The sequence below is a fragment of the Panthera leo genome, chromosome C1 (genome assembly GCF_018350215.1).
Source record: "Panthera leo isolate Ple1 chromosome C1, P.leo_Ple1_pat1.1, whole genome shotgun sequence".
Classification (NCBI taxonomy): Eukaryota; Metazoa; Chordata; class Mammalia; order Carnivora; family Felidae; genus Panthera; species Panthera leo.
Genome location: NC_056686.1, coordinates 126,266,192 through 126,290,456, shown reverse-complemented (window position 1 = coordinate 126,290,456; position 24,265 = coordinate 126,266,192). Strand labels below are relative to the sequence as shown.

The following is a 24,265-nucleotide window of genomic DNA, read 5'->3' as shown; positions in this document are numbered from 1 at the left end:
GTCAGAAAACCTATGTCCTATTTCTAATCACTAGACCTAAGAATTAACTTAAAAAAAATTAAGTGGGGATACTGTATGTTACCCCTACAGTAATTGTTTAGAGTTTTTATAGACTCATACATACATTCACCAGCTCAGTTTTAATTCATAAGGAACTTTTGATAACAATGAAGATAAAAAAAGAGGTAAAATTATCTCAATGTGATTTCATTTAATTTAACATGTTCTGAATTCCTGCTTGTATACAAGACATTGCCACACACTGGGCTACACAGATGAATAAGACTGTTTCTGGTCTCAGGAACCTTAGAGTCCAAGTTCAGAATTACTAAACAGTCCACCAGAACCCAAAACCTTCAGACTACTACCTGTGACAGAATACTAAAGATGGTCTCCCCATATTCCAATCCCCTGATAATTTAATCAAACTCTAACCTAAGTAAAGCTGTGAGGGGGTTTTGGAGACGTAATTAAAGTCCCAAGTCAGTCCATCTTAAGATACAGATAATCCAGCAGGGTTTGACACATTCATGAGAGCTCTTTTAAAGCTGAAAGTTTTCTTTGGTTGGGAGAAGGGCAAGTCAGAAAACAACAGGTGAGAAGGACATGACACACCAGTGTTGGCTTTGAAGATGGAGAGGCCATGGGAAGATTGCAGGCAGGCTCTAAGGAGCAGAGAGTAAGCAGCCCGTGGCTAAGAAGTCAGCAAGGAAACGTGGACCTCAAACTTAAAGCTAGCTGCAAGGAACTAAATTACACTAGCAACTGGAATGAGCTTGGAAGCAAATTCTTCCCTGAGTCTCCAGATAAGGGCCTAGGCTGGCCAACACCTTTGAGTTTGGCTTTGTGAAACCCTAAACAAAGAACTCAGCTGAACCCAACTTAGCTTCAACAGAACTATGAGTTGGCAAGTGGATGCTACTTTTAAGCATCTAAGTTTACAGTAATATGCTATGCTGCAATAGAAAACTAATACACTACTACATTAAATAGATTATAAAATGCCAAAGGGCCATTATTTAATAAAAATCAGTTATAACTTCACTTTAAATAGCAAAGAACTGAAATTACATAATATATACATAACAACAAAGCAGAGAAAACATGTTGTGTGTATTAAAACAAACAAACAGCCTTTGTTTTATATTTTGGTATCATTTTGGCAGCCAGATTTGACTTTAAATAGGAATAAAATTATTTTAAAAATGTATCTTTTTAAGGAATATTTTTACTTTTTCCTCATTTTTTTAAAAATTAGTGAAAAATACACATAAAATTTACCATATTAGCAGTTAGGTGTACAGATCAGTAGTATTAAATGCATTCATAATGTTGTGCAACCATCACTACCATCCACATCCATAACTCTTCATCTTGTAAAACTGAAAGTTACTCTATTAAATACAACTCCTCATTCTCCTCTCCCCAGCCCCTGGCAACAACCATTCTACTTTGTCTTAATGATTCTGACTACTTTAAGTACCTCATAAGGGTGAAAGCACATAGTATTTGCCTTTTGTGACTGGATTATTTCACTTAGCATAATGACCTCAAGGTTGTAGCATGTTGCAGAATTTCCTTCCTAAGGCTGAGTAATATTCAATTTTATGTATATACCAAAACATGCTTACCCATTCATTCATCTGTTGATGGATCCATTTGAGGTGATTCAATGTTTCAGTTATTGTGAATAATGTTGCTATGAACGTGGGTGTACAAATATCTCTTCAAAATCCTTTTAATTTTTTTTTTGGGGGGGGACTTAAAAGTGGAATTGCTGGATCACATAGTAGTTCTATTTTTAAGTTTTTGATTAACTGTTATGCCACTTTCCACTAGTGGCTGTCCCATTTTAAGTTCCCACCAAGATTGTACAAGGTTTTAATTCCCCTACATCTTGCCAAAATGTGCTTTCTGGTTTTTGATATCCATCCAAATGGGTATGAGGTAGTATCTATTGTGGTTTTGATTTGCTTTTCCGTAATGTTTAATGATGATGTGTATCTTTTCATGCACTTACTGGCCATTCATAGATATTTAGAGAAATGTCTATTTAAGTCCTTTGCCCATTTTTGAATAGGGTTGTTTTGTACTTGTGTTTTTAGGAATTCTCTATATATTCTGGTTATTAATCACTTATCAGTACATGATTTACAATATTTTCTCCTATTCTATGGGTTGTCTGTCTACTCTGTTGACAGTGTCTTGTAATGCACAATTAAAAAGTTTTTTTATGAAATCTAACTTGTCTTTTCTTCTTTTGTTACCTGTGCCTTTGGTGTCATAGCCAAGAAATCACTGCCAAATCTAATGTCATAAAAGTAATCACCCTTCCCCCTGTTCGAGATTTTGATTCACATTCCATTTGGTATCCTGATTAGAGTAAAAGCAGTGAGAATTATGCTTTACAAACACTGCATTATTGCAACATCGTGATATGGCTTTAAATGGATTGTATACGAGAAAAAAATAACACTGGAATTAAGGCAATAACTACATATGCAAACCAAGCACATTACTCTGACACAGCCCTTAGTAAAGAGCTCTTTTGATTAAGTGATAATTGATATTGCTGCAAGCAGGTCAGTCACTGAGTTGAAGGACAAGCTTTGAATGGCTTCATTCATTTAAAAAAGTACCTCCTACTGGCCCACCATGGCCAAAGGAAGCCTCTGCTAATCTCCACCGGTGTCACTTGCAATCACTGTGCCTACAATCTTCTGATACACCTGACTGAACATCTGTTTTATCTATAAAAGATCGATCTCTCCACTGACCATGATCCTGATCAGGGTGGAGACATCTGTGTTGGCACATTTCATGGAATAGCAGAGCCTCTCAGTAAAAAAAGCAAGGCAGTTCAGGGTATAGTGGAAGATGGGTCTTCAGACCACTTTTAATTCACGGCCAACACGGCTTAACAAATCTTGATTAGCCATCCTGGAATAAGCCTCCATGGTAGTTTTTAGCTGAGAGAAGATACTTATGGCAAGAGTCATGTTAAAGCAAGATTCATCTGTCCCTAGTCTCCTCTCACCTGCTTGATAGAGATGCTGAATATCTTCCTGAGCCAATTGGTAGTATGTATGCATATGAGCTTAGCATTTTATTTTCCCCTTCCAAAACCCATCCATCTTGAGAACACTCTGGCTATCTCATCTGACTCTCATTAGCCAAGTCTCACTAATTAGGAAGCAAACTCCAGCTTTGGTCAGGGATGGCTCTTGGAGTGTCCTCAGTTTTGCAAATGTTGTAGCATTTACAAGACTCAACAAAAAGAGCTTGGGTTCACTATAAAATGCACAGAAACACAGATGCTACTTTTAGGGTAGCTGGGCAAAAATAAGCTTGGGAAAGATGACTGAGTTATCACTGCTCTGGAAAAACCACATGGAGGTAGAAGGCTGGAGGTGACTCTTGGTTATCCACTGGCTCTCCAAGTGACCTGGGCGTAGATATCTGGAAAACGGAAGGGGTGCTCAGATAAACTCTGGGAACTTTAGCTGTGACTGTTTGAGTTTTATGAATTTAACTACAAAATAGTAAGTTACTACCTTGAGCATCTCTTGCGGACTCAGGATCTTTTTTGGAAGAAATGTCAATGGGATTAACAGAGGGCACGTCTCTTCCAAGGCATTTCTTCCTCAGGTTCTTAAAGGGTGATGGTGGTGATGAATACCTCCACTGATATCCATGATATTCAAATGGAAACCCATCCAGCCTGAACCCAAACACACACACTGTCTGGGTCTGGCACCAGAAGACTAATATAGTCTTGTCTCAGATCTCAGCATCAACTCCTTTCTTGAAAATGCCACCTTCTCTCTGGTAATACTGAACCACGCCAGTGGCTTTCCTCCCATTGTCTGTGGGGCCATCATCAGCGTATTGCTGCTCTGGGCTATGTGTGTTTCTGCTGGAAACACCCAATGTTCAGGGAGTCTGGCTTCACTAATCATTTGGTTGGGGTAGCTTCCACAGGTTAATGGTTGTTTTCCTTTATTAGCGTTGTTGCTTTTGTCTTAGGCATCCAACATCCTCACTGTTCAAAGTATAGTCCAATACTGGTACCAGCTGGGAGAGTGTTGAGATTCAGAATCTTGGGGGTATTACCCCACACCTTCTTCAGTCTGTTTTGTGGCTATGCAGTGTTCACCCTTTGACTTCCTTAAAGTTGTCAACTTTTAATAGGTCTGGCAGCTCCAGCTCCATGGCCCTTTCTGTCTTGGGTGTGCAGATTACAGCAGGTATCCCTGGGAACTGGAGATGTCTTGGAGGTGGTGGGGCTGGGGACTGAAAAAATCCCCTTGGTGTCCTAAGAAATCAGTGCAAATCCAATGTCATGATGTTTCCCCCCTGTATTCTTCTAAGAGTTTCATAGTTTTAGCTCTTGCATTTAAGTCTTTCATAGATTTTGTGTTAATTTTTATATATGGCATTAAGTAAAGCTCCAACTTCCTTCTTTTGCATGTGGATATCCAGCTGTTCCAACACCATTTGTTGAAAAGACTATCTTTCTCCACGGTATAGGCACCCTTTTCAAAAATTATTTGACTGGAGCAACTAGGTGGCTCAGTTGGTTAGGCGTCCGACTTCGGCTCAGGTCATGATCTCATGGTTTGTGAGTCTGACCCCGCATCAGGCTCTGCTGACAGCTCAGAGCCTGAAGCCTGCTTCGGATTCTGTGTCTCCCTCTCTCTCTGCCCCTCCCCTGCTCACGCTCTCTCTCTCTGTCTCTCTCAAAAATAAACATTAAAAAAAAGTTGAATTCATTAAATATTAATAAAAGACAATAAAAGTATAATATACAAATCTGCAACTTAATGCAAAGAAACAAAGAGTACTTCACTGCAATTCTGGGGAGCTTAGGTCAAGAAATAAGTTTTATTTTGTATTTTACTACTAACAAAAAGAATGCTGTGTGAGAATAAAGGGACTATTCTAACAAGCCATGTTGTTGTGCTATTAGTAATAAATAATTAGTAACATGCTGATGATAATAAATATTATAGAATATTTATTCTATAGATAGAGAATCTACCTATAGGAGATTCTATGGGTATAGAATCTACCACTAGCTAGGCTCTCACTATATACCGGGTATGTTAGATACATCCTTTATATCTTTGTTGGAGAAAAAGGAAAACAGTTAAGATCGGTATGATTTTATACAGACAGCCTTTCATTCAATCCTTTATTTTTATTATTTAAAAAAAAAATTTTTTAACGTTTATTTATTTTGAGATAGAGACAGACAGAGCATGAATGGGGGAAGGTGAGAGAGAGAGGGAGACACAGAATCCGAAACAGGCTCCAGGCTCTGAGCTGTCAGCACAGAGCCCAACATGGGGCTTGAACTCACGGACCACGAGATCATGACCTGAGCTGAAGTCGGACGCTCAACTGACTGAGCCACCCAGGCGCCCCTCATTCAATCCTTTAAACAAAAACTTCTTTACATGTTTCATCAATTAAATAATTTAATGCCTGTTAACCTCCTGTTGGTCAATGGGGTCTGTACCTTGAGTTTTTCTGATAACCCTATTAGATTGCCATTGCTTTCTTGTCTCTTCCATGCCCCATCTTCCCTTTTTTTAAAGAAAGGCATTGGAGCTCACCTGGGGACACAAGATGTAGGTATTTTGTCTTGACTATCAAAGGGCCTGCTATAGAAACAGAGTATACTAAGCACCTACTTCAACTGATTTTGTCTGGTAAATTCACTCATATAGATCAAAAGCTGTTCATGCTCTTTGGCACATAAAGGTCTAGTTGTAAACAAAAATCAGTTCTCATTTCCTCCACAACAAAGGTTACCAACACAATCTGGACTGGCCATCTTATTGTTCAATAAATAGTCTGTTGGGAGAGGGATCATTGTTTAAACTGCTCTAAAATAGGTTTTGGATTGTGTTTATATACACATGTACACAGATGAGTACCCCTACACAAAGCATTTGTCCTGTACAAAAATACAATTAAAAAAGAATGGGGAAGTTGAATAAATAGTGAGCAGAGCACAAGATTCCTAATTTTACATTTGAAATAAATGACTACAAAAAATCAAGGAAAGTAATTCACCCTAAATTTAATCTGAAAATTCTATCCCTGAGAAAAATCGAACACCAGAGGGCATATTAATCAGTTTAACAAAGAAAACCAAAGCAAACACTTCTCCCCTTCCCCCACCATTCATTAAAGATTAGTTGTAGTCGAACATTTTTCTGGATTTAGAAGCTTGACTCCTCATCACTTCAATCTTCTAATTACTATATAATCATAAAAAGTCCAATATACAACTTAGTATCTGTAATAGGAATAGCGTGTGGCAGTAGAAAAATTACTCAGCAAAAACTCTTTGCACAATTATCTGGGACCATAATCAACAGTTCAGAACCAACCCCACAGTAATTATGTAGGTAAGTTAACTTCTTGACATTAATGTACACAGATCGCTCAAATTAGCACTGAAGTATTCTTAAGAAAGTAATTCTAAAACTTCTATAAAAGATTATAACCCAAAATAAAACTCTGAATGAAGAACACAACTAACATTTTTAAAAAAGAGAGAGTCACGCCAGCAGAATTACATATAAAAGCAATGGTTAAGGAGCTCTATGAGATAGTCCACTTGTAATCATCGAAGGTAATGTCCAATGTCTGCTGTCCTCTCTCCAGTTTGATAAAATTTTTTATATGAATGCTATCTTTAACACTTTAACATAGTAGAAAACTGTAAGATGTCTTCCCAGTATTACAGAAGCTACTACATCCCTTCGTTCAAAAATGACTTTTTCTAAATAAAGCACTAAGGGCATGGTCAGGAAATTAAGACTTGGGAATGGATGAAATATATGCTTCTTGAAGAAACATTTTCATTTTTCTAAGTCACTTCAAGTATTACTGGGTTGAAGCAAGACAACAGATATAAGTTTATTCAGAATGATAGACAAGGAAATAGGCAATATATTGGTTTATTCAAAATTCTTAATAGGAAACATATATAAGTTGATATACACATCTAAATTTAAGTAAATACAGTGGCTATTAAAATTAAACCTTTAGCCAGCATCTTAAAGGTACCCAAGAAAGATGAAATGTCTACTAGTATGTCATAAGGTAACTCCATAGTAAGTTAAAAGATAATTTTATATTAGCCAGATTTTTTGTAACAAGACTATTCTACTGATGCTTAACACAGTTGACTTTTTTTTACATTATAATAGGTAAAAATACAGGAAAAAACTTTTATATTTATTAATCTACTTCCATTTCTAATTTCCACTACTTAAATCTCTTCCATGTAAGTTGTTTTGACTGTAAGCCTCTTGCCAGACACCTTGCATGGAGGCATGTTGGATCTCAAAAAGTTCCAAGCAGAGTAAATATTCTCACATACAGTAAACTCTTAAAAAACATCTGAACACACTGTGAATATAGCATTCAATAGATTAATATAAGATGAATTCTCATGTTCTCTTTGTTTCTCTTCCCAATCTTTATAGTCATGATGCTGAATGGAGTATGTCAGAGACCATGTTCATTTTTGCTTACTATAGTATTTCCTTTGCATAGAATAGGCTTTCAATAAGTGTTTGGGGAATGCATGCAATTTTCCTATATTCCTATAGTATGAACTGTGCCATGATTCAACAGTGCTTACTGCCAAGGGCAACACAACACACACAGTAAGAAATGCAATAATCCAAACTGATCACTTGTTTATAAGCATGACCTGGAAGAGGGAGTATTAGGTATAAAAAAGGGACTAAAAGGAAATCTTCTACTATTTCAATAATAAGTGCAATAGAATTTTAGCAGATTTTCTCTGATTCAATCAGGATACTGGCATGCTGCCATCACAGTGTAGTGACGGCAAGCTTGGCAATTTGTTTTAAAAAGTGCTATTACTAAAAATGACTAGGAAAAGTATGTTATTTCTGCCAATTTCTTAGGTAATTACCACTTGACTATACTTAATCAGTGGGGCCTAAATGCCTTTTTATAGCTATGTGAGTTGCTTTCATTTTCTAACACATTTCTGGCATATAATGGGGAATAAACAAAGTTTCTGACTGAATGAATGAAATAACCCTTAAAAGAAACTTCTTTACTTATAAGAAAAGTATATTAAAAAAATAGCCCTTTATGCTTATAAAAAAGTAGCCCTCGAGATCTTCAGGATGTAATAAGAATGACAGAATAACAATAAAATATTTTCTCCAAACTAGAATTCTTTATTCATAGGGCTAAACTAAAACAAATGAGTTAGAAATAATATTTAAGAAAGTTTTGTGGTAGATTAAAGGTCTTTCTTTCCTACTGAGATGGAGACTCTAATTGCCCCTCCCTTGAATCTGAGCTAACTTAATTCACATATGTCATCAAAAGATGACAGAAGAGACATTCTGGGACTTCTAAGCCTAGTCAAAAGAATGCTTGCAGCTGTGGTTGTCTCCTGGAACATTCTTTCTGTGATCCCTGAGTCATCACATAGTAAGTGTGACTACCCTGGGCGGCCATGCTGGAGGGGCCACAGGGAGATGCTCCCAGTTCCAGGTGAGAAGACATCTCAGCCATTCCCACCATGGTGTCAGATATGTGAGTGAAACAGTTTTGGACTTTCCAGGCCAGTCCATCTATCAGTTAAATATTGGCAAAAAACCACTTTTGTTGCCTTAGGCAACAAATTCACTAAAAATTCAGTAAGCCAAGCCCTTATGCCATCTTCCTGACTCACAAATCATGGGACATTACTAGAACATTCAGAAGTGAATACTGTAAGTACTACTTGAAATAATTTTTACCTATCTTGAATCTTTTGACCAATTCATCAATTTCCATCTATGCCTGGAATTAAAAGCCTTCTCAGTAGTTAATTCTAAATCATATATGTGTAGCAGCAAAAGCCTCAAATGAATTCGTTTTTCCCAGCAACCTCTGTTCTCAGTCATGGGTGACTGCTTCCCTTAAGGGTTGTTTTTGCCAAGAAAACTTCTACAGTTTGCAATCTTACTTATTCTTCTCTCCTTTAAGGGTTCTTAGGTTAGATCCTGAACTCTCATGATGCTAATAGGTGCAGAGGAGTACAAAAAAGTAGAAACCCAATAAAAAATGAATTGTACACATACAAATGAAAGCAATTATAAGTAAATACAAAGCAAATCAAAGATACAAGCAATTCAAAGAGCTACGCTCAACAATCTAATCCAGATAGCTCAAAAAACAGCTAGTAAACACGTCCCAAAGGGTCAACTTACCCTTTTAGAATTTTGAGAGTGAGATTGGTATAAAGAGTATAATTGTATCTTGAGAATTAGTATTTGTAGTCAGAGAGAAAATCCTGTTTACCTGCAAATCAATATTGTTGTCAATACAACGTTCATTCTTCTCTGCCAAAATCTTCCCATAGTTTTCTGATTTGATAAGATTTTCAACTCTGGTTTTATCTTTCACTTCTGCCTCCAAATCCTTCATTGTTTCAGTTTCATTTTTTACAGTAACAGTATCAGACATCCTCATCAGCAAAGGTTATTTTAGAATTCTACAGGGAACTTGAAGCCTTAGCAAGAAAGAAAAAAAATTTAAATTCAGTTTGAAACATCTCTTAAATTCAGTTACTATACAATATTGACTGATGCCTTCTATGGTCCAGGAATAATGTTGGATTTAAACAAGATAGAAGCAAAATTCCTACTTTCAAAAACTATAGAATTTAGTGGCAGACATATACACTAAAAAAGGTATACAATGAGATAAGAGCTACAGTAAGGGTATGAGGTGATTCTGAAATACATGCCACTTTTTAAAATTATTTTTCTAAAGTTCATTTATTTTTGGGGGTGGGCAGAGAGAGAGAGAGAGAGAGAGAGAGGCAGAGCATGAGTGGGGAGGGCCTGAGAGAGAGACAGACACAGAATGTGAAGCAGGCTCCAGGCTCTGAGCTGTCAGCACAGATCAGGACGCGGGGCTTGAACTCACCGCGAGATCATGACCTGAGCCAAAGTCAGATGCTTAACCGACTGAGCCACCCAGGGGCCCCACACACACAACTTTTAAAGGGTCTTAGGAAACATTAAGGAATGATCCATGTTAAGGCAATGGTTGTAGTTATAAAGGTAAATAGAGATTTACCTTTTTTTCTAAAAAGGATTTCAGGAGTATCTTCCTGTAAGAAAAATATATTTCTATTATAGCCTTCATTTAGATGCCTAAAGTTCCAAATTTTTAAAAGGAAATAATTAAAAAAAAAAAAAAACAAAACCAGCAACATTCTATACAAAACACAGTTGGTAATCTGCATTAATAATCTGCATTATGAATCAAGCATTGAAAACTCTCCTGATATGTGATTCAGTGACAAACAACACCTATTATCAGACATTTTAGTATACAGATTCCTCAGAAAATCAAATGCGTAAGATGCCAATATATTTCATACCTTTAGTGAGTTTAAGAAAACACTTTATGCTGATACCAAATAGCAGTGCATCAGGGACAGCTGTCATTTTTGAACCTGTGAGAAATGTGACCTTGTAGAACAAAACTTGATGTAAACAACTTCTATTTTTTTTCTAGCTTTATCGAGATATAATTGACATAAAACAATGTGTAAGTTTAAGGTGCATGACATGATGATATGATACGTATATATTGTGAAATGGTTACCACAATGTATCACCTCACATAATCATAAACAAATACCTAAACAAATTTCAGAAATCCATAAACACATCTGAAAAGGTTAAAAAAAAAAAAACCCACACAAAAAAAAACAAACAAAAAAAAGAGGGAGAAATAGATTCTAAAGTCACAGGTAGACTAAACTGAATTTTAAAAAGTTTTCCTTAGGGCACCTAGATAGCTCAGTTGATTAAGTGTCCAACTCTTGATTTTAGTTAAGGTCATGATTTCACAGTTCCTCCTGAGATTGAGACCTAGGTCGGGCTGACAGCACCTGGGATTCTCTCTCCAAAAAAAAAAAAAAAAAAGTCTTCCTTAATTATATTCCATATCAGAGTTAACTGACTTATTTTCAAAACAACAAGGTTATTAAAGGGTAGGGCATTTCTTAAAATACTCTGGCTCCCTGCTTTTCATATGTAAGATTTTAAAAGAAAAAGGGGTATGTTTTTCTTAAGTGATAAGACAGTTTACCTGATGTGTCCTATGGAATTGGGATTGTGGTGTCCCACAAAAATAAAATAAAGTAATCCAAGGTTCTTTTTCACAGTTGTCAGCCAGGATGTCAAGTGTATTGAACCATCTGGAATCTGGCAGGAGGAGTCCCATGTCCTTGTCACCACTGTAGATTCCTGGGCTGAAATGGACTGTCGTGAATCAAATATATCATACCTTTCAGTGGCCTAAAATTAAAATAAGAGAAAACATTTTAACAAAAGAGCCAAGGGGAGGAACACTACATAGTAATTTGGAAATTAAAAATGTTACTGCTGGTGAATTTACTAGTTTCTTGTCTTAAACAAAAGTCAGAATGCATACTTACAACTAATTTTCACATGTATTAGTTTGTGAGCCTAAATAAGTCACTGAGGCCACCTAGAGAGTTTAGCAGTAAAAGCAGAGGGGAGAAGAAAGTTAGGGAACTAATACATAACAAGAATTTAGTATGTGGTCAGTGTTGTAGGAGAGATATTTATGTATTTTATAAAGGAAAAAAAGTTTGTCTAAGATTGCAACCAAGAATGCTTAACTCCAAAGAGTTTTCTTCCGGAGCTCCAACTCTATGGATTTAATGGAAGACTATAATTTTGAATAATGATCACACTCTAGATTTTTAAGAGCACAAAAGAACAAAAGGCTATAATAAGTCATTTAACATTTTCAAAGAAACCCACATGGTCTGTTAAAAGTAAATGTCTAAAGGGTAGAAAGATTATTTTTAAAGACATCTGAAATGCCAAAATTCTTTAAGTGTCATCTGTTTTTAAAGTCAGTTTCATTTTATGTATTTATGCTACAAATGAATACATCATAGTAAACAAATCCCTCTAAAAATCCTATATTGCTCTTCCATTTTCCTTTGATAGTTTTGTTGTCTATTAATAAACTGAAAAGTACAATTTTAAGGTGAAACAATAGAACAAGTAAGGTGTAAGCACCAAGAGAAAGGATGCTAGTATTACCAACCATGCATCATAGAACCATTCACATCTTATACTAGCTCTTCAAAAACTATCTTGAAATAGAATAATTTAGAACCCTGATATATAAATTCACATTAGTTTACACATCTCAGTTTCACTGTCTGACTAAGGGATAACAAAAAGGAGGCAACACAAGCAAATGTAAAAGTTGTTTGCTAAATGACATTGTCCTCTCTATTTGACTGAGGTTGTTGGCCCACTAAATCAAATGAAATGTGTTTTTTTCCCCCTGCAAAAAACACAACAAAAAATACTTCAGTATGATTTTTCTAAGTTCTAACTTTTGCTCTCACAAAATGGTAGACACAAGATGGCAGCACTCACTAAACAGCTAAATTACTACTTTTTTTTGCAAAGTGATTCGTGATTCAATCATGAAGCCTTGAAATTTGAAATTCTAAAAAAGCAAAGGCTGTAATCCATATAAGAAATTTTAAAAAAAGCAACAGTGCAAGGGTTAATGAAGAAGAGGCACAATGTGAAGAGGCAAATACTTAGTTCTGAAGAACCCCAATGAACCTTAAAGACACCCAGTCCAATCTAATTTACCACACAAGCTATTAGCACCTAGAGGTCAAGTGACTTGTCCAAAGGCACACAACGAATGTGTGTGACCAATAATTGTCAATATTCCACACCCCTTGATAAATTACATAAATGATTCTGAACCAAAATGACCAGTTACTATTTCCTGGGAAAGAGATAATTATCAAGTGCACTAGCATTACACCAGAGTTTAAATCCCAGATCTGCCAATTATGACTTTGGTAAATTACTAATCTTTGTGAGCCATAATTTTCTGAGCTATGAAGTGGGAAACAGTGTATTTAGCTCATAAACTTATTGGGAAGAATAAATGTTTTAAACGTAAAGCATCTACTACACCCTCTCCAACAGGTGGGCACTCCAAAATATCAGCTCTTTTCCATGGTTAGAATCATTCTAAGTCAGCAGTTGGCTGAGGCTGAGTTTGCTGTGTGCTGGCTGTACCCTCCATGATAGCAGATTGAAAGGAGGCCCATTAGTGGCTTTGTATACCTCAAGTTTTCCTATGCATATACCCTACAAAGGTCAAAAGAGGAGAACACTAGTTTGCGTGGATGTGTGTATACCTGAGAAGGGAAGTGCTTGCCTGGATGCATAGCCTCAAGGGGCTCTCATTTTTAGCCTTCTAATTTAACATTAAAAATTCACAAAATTCTTCGGGTGCCGTTGGTTAAGCTTCAGACTTCAGCTCAGGTCGTGAGCTAACAGCTCCTGGGTTCGAGCCCTGTGTCAGGCTCTGTGGTGACAGCTCAGACCCTGGAGCCTGCTTTGGATTCTGTTTCCCTCTCTCTCTGCCCCTCCCCCGCTTGTACTCTGTCTCTCTAAAATAAATACACATTAAAAAAAAATTACAAAATTCTCCATTCTTCTCTGAATACTAATGCTTTTGTTTTAAATAAAATGTTTTTCTTCTCCAAATCTTCAGATAAAAGAGATATTCCAGCTTTCTGGTATTCACTAAAACCAAAACTGTTTTATCTTGGCACAATACCTACACTTCTGCAGGGCTGTATGGCTTCTGGAGTCTGTATGGGCATGTAAGGTCAAGTATAGGATCTACAAGATAGGGATATGGTATCTCTGCCAATGCAATTAGCAGTCAATTAAATGTACCACCTTAATGTAATACATTGTTATACAGTAAGTGAAAGTGACTTAAAAACATACATGAGTTTGTCAAGTTTCTCCAACTGAAAGGCAACTTACAGAAAGTTAGCAAAATGTTGGTATTTATTAAGCACATACATCTGAGTATCTACTGTTACTGATATTTGCAAATTGAATGTCTCAAGAATCTGTTTCAATCTAAGAGATGGATATATGTACTCTAAATTCATATTCAACTTTGAATAAACATTACAGCAATTGCTAACAAGTTATTAGAACCAAGTCAGAGATCTGATTCTATACAATTTCTGTGCTCCCAGGTAGCCAAAAAAGATAAATGTCTGTATATATAAAATCTTCAGAAGCATATACAAAGGTTGGCACCTACCTGGCACCATAAGCAAAAGGGAATCAAAGGTAAAATTAAAGATTGTAACCTAATAAAAGAAACCATAAAGTACAAGGAAAAATAAGAACTATTTTTATAATTATTGGGAAGGGGGGCACTTACCAAGCATGACATAAAAAATCTAGAAGCTATCAAAGAAATATTAACAAACTTACAATAAAGTTTTAATATTTTGGTATGACAAAGTATAACAAAGACTAAAAGACAAATGATAAAATAACTATTTCTAACACAAAAGGATCAAAGTCTATAAAGTAAAGATGTTTTTATAAATCAAAAGAAAAAAAAAGAGAAATGGGGAACAGGCAATCTACAAAAGAAAAACAAATAATTACCACCCATAACAAACACTAATATATAGCTTACCATATGCCAGGTACTATTCTACTACCTTTCAATTAGTAAATTTTGAGCTCACAACAATTCCAAGTAGGTCCTATTATTATCTCTGTTTTACAGGTTAGAAAACTAAGGCACAGAGAGGATTAAGGGATTTGTCCAAGGTCACCCAGCTAGTAAGCATGGGGACAAGGATATGAATCAGGTGCACCACTCCAGGCTCTTACCCACAATGCTCTATTATCATACACATGTACCAAGAGGAATGACAATTTGTGTTTTTAGAGCACCTACATTTCAAGAGTACTTATGTACTAACTCCTTAATATTGTGTTCAATGCAAAAAGTAAAAATTCTTTTCACATGGATAGGATATGTATTGTTCTTTGGTGCACAGGAAGACAGCATTATTAACTTCATATTAATGGTCAGTAAAGCTAATCACGACTGAATTATCATAACTGCCAAGTAATCATCCAGTTTCTCTTCATTTCTCTATCTCTTGTAAACTTAAGTATCAAGCCATGCAAACCTGGTTGGCAATAAGGATTCAGTTTGTGGTTAAGGAACAATGTGAAGCCTAGTAGTTTCCAAATGATAAATAAGCACAGTTATGTTTGTCTTCCTCTCCAAGGAGACAAAGCAGGGCGGAATTAGAATCAACATTCGAAAATACAGACTATGCAATCCATGAAAGTGGAGTTTCTCTAGTGAAAATTTCAGATAGAATTTTCAGCAACAAAATGCAAAACTGATACTGTTAATTCAAAGCATACTTTATTTATGCCTAGGCCCTAACATTTGGTTTGACAGCACAAAAGAACTGAAAAGTTAGGCATAAAAAAAACCCAAAAAACTTTACTTTTACGCAACGAAAAAAATCAGTTTACTCTAGGTTAACAAAATATCAAAAAATCAGTTGTTTTTGTGTTGAAGAAATCTGGCTCCTACAGGTAAAAATTAAGTACTCTCCCCTTGGATACTGAGGGAAAAAAAAGAGTAACATTACTGAAGTTATCTGAAATAGAATTTGGCAAAGTACACTGCATCTTCCCTCTGTTATGACTATCTGGTTATTAATTGTCATTTCATTAGATGAACACAATGCTGTATTTCTTCCTGTAGGGTAAAACATGTAACCAGGCAGGCACATTTATGAAAACAAGACCAATACACATCAGCTTCTTCTCCTAAGGTTAGCAATCAACACAACCAATTGGTTAAAGGCCTCTAGTGAGAAAGACAAGGAAAACAGTTTATGCTGTACTTGGAAAGAATGTAAATTCACATTCTCATAGTCACTTGAACAAGAATATAAGCACCAACATTTCAAAATGCTAAATGTCTGAGTGATTTATAAACAGTTACTAGCATACAAAAATTTAGTGAGGAACCACAAAAGGCAACAAAGCTGCAATACGTATTAGCTATGTTTTAAAAGAACAAAGGAGAACTACCTTGACCTAAAGGAGTCTGTGAAACCCAAGAGAGGTGGTTAGCAATGACATTTATCAACAAATACATAAAATGATTTTAAGATGGTATTTAGAGAGGGGAAGAGACTTTTGGTAAGTGGAAGAATGGGCACAAATAACATCAGTTGAGTGCTACAAGACTATGAGACAAATTACTTTTCTTTTTTAATATGAAATTTATTGTCAAATTGGTATCCATACAACACCCAGCGCTCATCCCAACAGGTGCCCTCCTCAATACCCACCACCCACCTTCCCTCCCTCCCACCCCCCATCAACCCTGAGTGTTCTCAGTTTTTTAAGAGTCTCCCATGGTTGGGCTCCCTCCCTTTCTTTTTTTTTCTTCCCCTCCCCCATGGTCTTCTGCTTAGTTTCTCAGGATCCACATAAGAGTGAAAACATATGGTATTTGTCTTTCTGTGTATGACTTATTTCACTTAGCATAACACTCTCCAGGTCCATCCAGTTGCTACAAAAGGCCATATTTCATTCTTTCTCATTGTCAAGTAGTATTCCATCATATATATAAACCACAACTTCTTTATCCATTCATCAGTTGATGGACATTTAGGCTCTTTCCATAATTTGGCTATTGTTGAAAGTGCTGCTGTAAACATTGGGGTACAAGTGCCCCTATGCATCAGCACTCCTGTATCCCTTGGGTAAATTCCTAGCAGTGCTATTGCTGGGTCATATGGTAGATTTATTTTTAATTTTTTGAGGAACCTCCACACTGTTTTCCAGGGCGGCTACACCAGTGTGCATTCCCACCAACAGTGCAAGAGGGTTCCTGTTTCTCCACATCCTTGCCAGCATTTACAGTCTCTTGATTTGCTCATTTTAGCCACTCTGACTGGCATGAGGTGGTATCTGAGTGTGGTTTTGATTTGTATTTCCCTGATGAGAAGTGACGTCGAGCATCTTTTCATGTGCCTGTTGGGCATCTGGATGTCTTCTTTAGGGAAGTGTCTACTCATGTTTTCTGCCCGTTTCTTCACTGGATTATTTGTTTTTCGGGTGTGCAGATTGGTGAGTTCTTTATACATTTTGGATACTAGCCCTTTGTCCAATATGTCATTTACAAATATCTTTTCCCATTCTGTTGGTTGCTTTTAGTTTTGTTGATTGTTTCCTTTGCAGTGCAGAAGCTTTTTATCTTCATGAGGTCCCAAGAGTTCATTTTCGCTTTTTTTTTTTTTTTTTTTTAATTTTTTTTTTCAACGTTTTTTATTTATTTTTGGGACAGAGAGAGACAGAGCATGAACGGGGGAGGGGCAGAGAGAGAGGGAGACACAGAATCGGAAACAGGCTCCAGGCTCCGAGCCATCAGCCCAGAGCCTGACGCGGGGCTCGAACTCACAGACCGCGAGATCGTGACCTGGCTGAAGTCGGATGCTTAACCGACTGCGCCACCCAGGCGCCCCCCCTCATTTTCGCTTTTAATTCTCTTGCCTTTGGAGATGTGTCAAGTAAGAAACTGCTGCGGCTGAGGTCAGAGAGGTTTTTTCCTGCCTTCTCCTCTAGGGTTTTGATGGTTTCCTGTCTCACATTCAGGTCCTTTATCCATTTTGAGTTTATTTTTGTGAATGGTGTAACAAAGTGGTCTAGTTTCATTTTTCTGCATGTTGCTGTCCAGTTCTGCCAGCACCATTTGTTAAAGAGACTGTCTTTTTCCATTGGATATTCTTTCCTCCTTGTCAAAGATTAGTTGGCCATACTTTTGTGGGTCCAATTCTGGAGTTTCTATTCTATCCCATTGGTCTATGTGTCTGTTTTTGTGCCAACAGCATGCTGTCTTCATGATTACAGCTTTGTAAGAGAGAATAAAGTCTGGGGTTGTAATGCCTCCTGCTTTGGTCTTCTTCAATATCACTTTGGCTATGCGGGGTCTTTTGTGGCTCCATACAAATTTTAGGATTGCTTGCTCTAGCTTCAAGAAGAATGCTGGTGCAATTTTGATTGGGATTGCATTGAATGTGTAGGTAGCTTTGGGTAGTAGTGACATTTTAAAAATATTTATTCTTCCAATCCATGAGCACGGAATGTTTTTCCATTTGTTTATATCTTCTTCAATTTCCTTCATAAGCTTTCTATAGTTTTCAGCATACAGATCTTTTACATCTTTGGTCAGGTTTATTCCTAGGTATTTTACGATTTTGGGGGCAATTGTGAATGGGATCAGTTTATTTGTCTTTCTGTTGCTTCATTATTAGTGTATAAGAATGCAACTGATTTCTGTACATTGATTTTGTATCCTGCGACTTTGCTGAATTCATGTATCAGTTGTAACAGACTTTTGGTGGAGTCTATTGGGTTTTCCAGGTATAATATCATGTCATCTGCAAAAAATGAAAGCTTGATTTCATCTTTGCCAATTTTGATGCCTTTGATTTCCTTTTGTTGTCTGATTGCTGATGCTAGCACTTCCAACACTATGTTAAACAACAGCCGTGAGAGTGGACATCCCTGTCGTGTTCCTGATCTCAGGGGGAAAGCTCTCAGTTTTTCCTCATCCATTCCACTATGGGCTTTTCATAAATGGCTTTTATGATGTTTAAGTATGTTCCTTCTATCCTGACTTTCTTGAGGGTTTTTATTAAGAAAGGATGCTGAATTTTGTCAAATGCTTTTTCTGCATCGATTAACAGGATCATAAGGTTCTTATCTTTTCTTTTATTAATGTGATGTATCACGTTGATTGATTTGCGAATGTTGAAACAGCCCTGCAGCCCAGGAATGAATCTCACTTGATCATGGTGAATAATTCTTTTTGTATGCTGTTGAAGTCAATTTGCTAGTATCTTATTGAGAATTTTTGCATCCATATACATCAGGGATATTGGCCTGTAGTTCTCTTGTTTTGCTGGGTCTCTGTCTGGTTTGGGAATCAAAGTAATGCTGGGTTCATAGAATGAGTCTGGAAGTTTTCCTTCCCTTTCTATTTCTTGGAATAGCTTGAGAAGGATAGGTATTATCTCTGCTTTAAATGTCTGCTAGAATTCCCCAGGGAAGCCATCTAGTCCTGGACTTTTATTTGTGGAAGATTTTTGATAACTGATTCAATTTCTTCACTGGTTATGAGACTGTTCAAGTTTTCTATTTCTTCCTGTTTGAGTTTTGGAAGTGTGTGGGTGCTTAGGAATTTGTCCATTTCTTCCAGGTTGTCCAGTTTGTTGGCATATAGTTTTTTATAGTATTCCCTGATAATTGTTTGTATCTCTGAGGGATTGGTTGTAATAATTCCATTTTCATTCATGATTTTATCTATTTGGGTCCTCTCCCTTTTCTTTTTGAGAAGCCTGGCTAGAGGTTTATTAATTTTGTTTATCTTTTCAAAAAACCAACTCTTGGTTTCATGGATCTGCTCTACAGTTTTTTTAGATTCTATATTGTTTATTTCTGCTCTGATCTTTATTATTTCTCTTCTTCTGCTGGGTTTGGGGTCTCTTTGCTGTTCTGCTTCTATTTCCTTTAGGTGTGCTGATAGATTCTGTATTTGGGACTTTTCTTGTTTTTTGAGATAGGCCTGGATGGCAACGTATTTTCCTCTCACGACTGCCTTCACTGCATCCCAAACCGTTTGGATTGTTGTATTTTCATTTTCGTTTGTTTCCATATATTTTTTAATGTCTTCTCTAATTGCCTGGTTGACCCATTCTTTCTTTAGTAGGGTGCTCTTTAACCCCCATGCTTTTGGAGGTTTTCCAGACTTTTTCCTGTGGTTGATTTCAAGTTTCATAGCATTGTGGTCTCAAAGTGTGCATGGTATGATCTCAATTCTTGTATACTTATGAAGGGCTGTTTTGTGACCCAGTATGTGATCTATCTTGGAGAATGTTCCATGTGCACTCGAGAAGAAAGTATATTCTGTTGCTTTGGGATGCAGAGTTCTAAATATATCTGTCAAGTCCATCTGATCCAATGTATCATTCAGGGCCCTTGTTTCTTTATTGACCGCGTGTCTAGATGATCTATCCATTGCTGTGAGTGGGGTGTTAAAGTCCCCTGCAATTACCACATTCTTATCAATAAGGTTGCTTATGTTTGTGATTGTTTTATATATTTGGGGGCTCCCGTATTCAGCACATAATTGTTAGCTCTTCCTGATGGATAGACCCTGTAATTATTATATAATGCCCTTCTTCATCTCTTGTTACAGCCTTTAAAGTCTAGTTTGTTTGATAGAAGTATGGCTACTCCAGCTTTCTTTTGACTTCCAGTAGCATGGTAGATAGTTCTCCATCCCCTCATTTTCAATCTGAAGGTGTTCTCAGGTCTAAAATGAATCTCTTGTAGACAGCAAATAGATGGGTCTTGTTTTTTTTATCCATTCTGATACCCTATGTCTTTTGGTTGGAGCATTGAGTCCATTTACATTCAGTGTTATTACTGAAAGATATGGGTTTAGAGTCATTGGATGTCTGTAGGTTTCATGCTTGCAGTGGTGTCTCTGGTGCTTTGTCTCACAGGATCCCCCTTAGGATCTCTTGTAGGGCTGGTTTAGTGGTGATGAATTCTTTCAGTTTTTGTTTGGGAAGACCTTTATCTCTCCTTCTATTCTGAATGACAGACTTGCTGGATAAAGAATTCTCGGCTGCATATTTTTTCTGTTTATGACATTGAAGATTTCCTGCCATTCCTTTCGAGCCTGTCAAGTTTCAGCAGATAGGTCTGCCACTAGTCTTACAGGTCTCCCTTTGTAGGTTAGAGCCTGTTTATCCCTAGCTGCCTTCAGAATTTTCTCTTTATCCTTGTATTTTGCCAGTTTCACTATGATAGTTCGTGCAGAAGATCGATTCAACTTACGTCTGAAGGGAGTTCTCTGTGCATCTTGGATTTCAATGCCTTTTTCCTTCCCCAGATCAGGGAAGGTCTCAGCTATCATTTCTTCAAGTACACCTTCAGCCCCTTTCTCTCTCTCTTCCTCTTCTGGAATTCCTATGATACAAATATTGTTACATTTGATTGCATCACTTAGTTCTCTAATTCTCCCCTCATACTCCTGGATTTTGTTATCTTTTTCTCAGCTTCCTCTTTTTCCATAATCTTATCTTCTAATTCACCTATTCTCTCCTCTGCCTCTTGAATCGAAGCTGTGGTCGCCTCCATTTCATTTTGCACCTCATTTATAGCATTTTTTAGCTCCTCTTGACTGTTTCTTGGTCCCTTGATATCTGTAGAAATAGATTCTCTGCTGTCCTCTATACTTTTTTAAGCCCAGTGATTAATTTTATGACTATTATTCTAAATTCTTGTTCCATTATATTGCTTAAATCGTTTTTGATCAATTTGTTAGCCGTCACTACTTCCTGGAGTTTCTTTTGAGGAGAATTCTTCCGTTTTGTCATTTTGGGTAGTCCCTGGGGTGGCTCCAAACTGCAGGGCACTTCCCCTGTGCTGTCCGGAGTAACTTGTGTTGGTGGGCGGGGCCGCACTTAGAGCTGATGTCTGTCCCCAGCTCACCGCTGGGGCCACAGTCAGACTGGTGTGTACCTTATTGTCCCCTCTCCCAGGGGCAGGACTCACTGTGGAGTGGTGTGGTCCCTGTCTGGGCTACTTGCACACTGCCAGGCTTGTGGTGCTGCTTTGATGAGATGTGGCCAAGGGCGAATTAGCTGGGGTGGATCTGCAAGGTGCACAGGGGTGGGAGGGGCAGGCTTAGCTCGCTTTGCCATTGGTGGTCCCCTGTGGAAGGAGTCCTGCAGCACCGGGAGGGAGGCAGGTAGTCCATTAGAGGGATGGATCCACAGAAGCACAGCACTGGGTGTTTGCGAGGTGCAAGCAAGTTCAGTGATGGGAACTGGTTCCCTTTGGGATTTCGGCTGGGGGATGGGAGAGGGAGATGGCACTGGCCAGTGCCTTTGTTCCCCACTGAGCTGAGCTGTCTTCCGGGGCTCAACACCTCTCCCTCCCAGTGTCCTCTCGCCCTCCCGCTCTCCGAGCAGAGCTGTTTACTTTTAACATTCTAGATGTTAAGTCCCGCTGGCTGTGGAACTCACGCAGTCCGGCTCCTCTGCTTTTGCAAGCGAGACTCGGGGTCGGGGGCTCTGCCTTGCTGGACGGGCTGCCCCTCCACTGCCCCGGCTCCTTCCTGCCAGTCTGTGTAGCGCACACTGCCTCTCTGCCCTTCCTACCCTCCTCCGTGGGACTCTTGTCTACGCTTGGCTCTGGAGAGTCCGTTCTGCTCATCTTCTGGCGGTTTTCTGGGTTATTTAGGCAGATGTGGGTGGAATCTAAGCGATCAGCAGGACACAGTGATCCCAGTGTCCTCCTACGCCGCCATCTTCCAATCTCTATTTGGACAACTTACTTTTAGAGAAGAAGTGATACAGAGAATTAAGGTGCTACATGAACATGTTGCATTCTGAGCGGAGAAATGGAGAAGACAGGAAAAAGAAGCCCATTTAATGGAAACAGAGTACATAAACTGAGGTTGAAGAAAACAAAAAAATATATGTAGAGGTGGTAAGGGCATGAGACAATTTGTGATCTTAAATGAAGTTTAAATTCTTCATATCTTACAGCCTAACACTTCTAGATCTACACACTAAGGAAATGCATACACTTACATAAGTAGCCATGTACAAAAACACCCACTGAATTGTTTCATTTAAAAGCAAAGAATAGGGGCGCCTGGGTGGCTCAGTCGGTTGAGCGTCCAACTTGGGCTCAGGTCATGATCTCGTGGTCTTTGAGTTCAAGCCCCACATCAGGCTCTGTGCTAACAGCTCAGAGCCTAGAGCCTGCTTCAGATTCTGTCTCTCTCTCTCTCTCAGTCTCTCTCTGCCCCTCCCCTATTCATGCTCTCTGTCTCTCTCTCCGTGTCCAAAATAAATAAACAAAAAAATTAAAAAAAATTTTAAAAGCAAAGAATGGGAAAAACCAAATGTGTGCCAATAGACAAACTGATTTTTAAAAGCATATGAATTGTAGTACACTCCTACTGCACAATATGATCAACAATTAAAATGAAGTAAATAAAGCTCTATCAACATAAGTCTCTAAGAATGAATGTTACAACGTTTAGTGAAAAAGCAGGATGATCTCTACAATACAATGCAACTTATGTAAAAATTTAAAAATCACACAAGCATTGATGGCAAAGGTACACATTTATTTCAAGTTACTAATTGTCTCTGGGGAGGGAAAGGAAAAAAGGTTTTAGGTGAGACAGAAAAGGGACTTCGATCATGTCTTTATGATTCTAGTTCTTAAAAAAAAATCTGTAGAAAATACAACAAAAGGTTAGCATTGCTAATTTTGAGAAGTCCTCAATGTTTGCTATAATGCTCCTTTTTTTGGTCTTGACATTTTTCATTAAAACATGTTGTAAAAACAAACAGGAGAATACCATCAAAGGGTGGATATATTTAAAGTCAAGATTAGAAGTTTACTCTTCATCTCATGAGGGAAAGAAAGCCTGAATAATAGAGGAACTCATTTTAAGAGAAGCCACAGAGAACTATTTCAGTTACAATTGTAGATGGACTCTGTTCTAGCATGTAAAATGTTGTATAAATTGTGGTGGGAAGTGACTAGAGCATAGACAAAAGATTGAGAGATGAAGGCTGAAAATGAGAAAAAGATTTCATTCATTGATGCTCATCTTTTGATTAGACACTATGTGCAAAGCGCTCTGATTGATAAGGATATAGCAGTGAACTTGGCAGACATGCTTATGTGCTACTGCAGGGACAAAGTCAATAAGATAATTACTGATTGTGATATATACTTTAAAATTAGTATTAACAGCAAGCTCTTAAATACCTATTATTATTTACAAAGCAGTATTCCCAAAGCTTTCAATGTATTAATTAATTAATTTAACTCTCATAACGCTATCAGATTGGTGCTCTTATTATCCCAATTTTACAAGTGAGGAAACTGAAGCTGAGAAAGAATAATCGGCTTGTCCAAGGTTATAAGACTTGTAAGTGGCAGAGTTAGAAATTTCAAATCAGATAGTCTGGTTCCAGAGGCCTTGCTATTAGACATTACCTATATATACTACCTCTAGAAATGAAGAAATTACTATAACAGAAAGTAACTACTTGGGGGAAGTCAACTAGATACAGAGATGGTCCGAAAAAAGATTAGGGCTGTGATAGCTGGAATAGTCAGGACACAATGAAGATGTAGGTGGTGCTTGCTACCCAAACACAGGCAAAAAATAAGGGGAAAAAAAGGATTTGGTGCAGAACAATTTCAGTTATGCATGCAGT

At 37.6% G+C, this 24,265-nt stretch overlaps 1 protein-coding gene across 19 annotated transcripts in view; it reads right to left on the bottom strand.

The window, feature by feature from the left end:
* The window catches only part of R3HDM1 (R3H domain containing 1), a 203,123-nt gene that overhangs the window by 116,047 nt on the left and 62,811 nt on the right, over positions 1-24,265 (bottom strand). For 17 of the 19 annotated variants that reach the window (XM_042948556.1, XM_042948563.1, XM_042948558.1 and 14 more), the window contains 3 exons: positions 11,158-11,366; positions 10,135-10,168; positions 9,352-9,562 (listed from right to left, as the gene is read on the bottom strand). In XM_042948556.1, the coding sequence (XP_042804490.1) occupies positions 9,352-9,522 (171 nt within the window). In that variant the 5' untranslated portion in view covers positions 9,523-9,562; positions 10,135-10,168; positions 11,158-11,366. Of the gene's footprint in view, positions 1-9,351; positions 9,563-10,134; positions 10,169-10,441; positions 10,517-11,157; positions 11,367-24,265 lie in introns of all 19 variants that reach the window. The other 2 variants (XM_042948555.1, XM_042948554.1) reach the window with 2 other exon arrangements.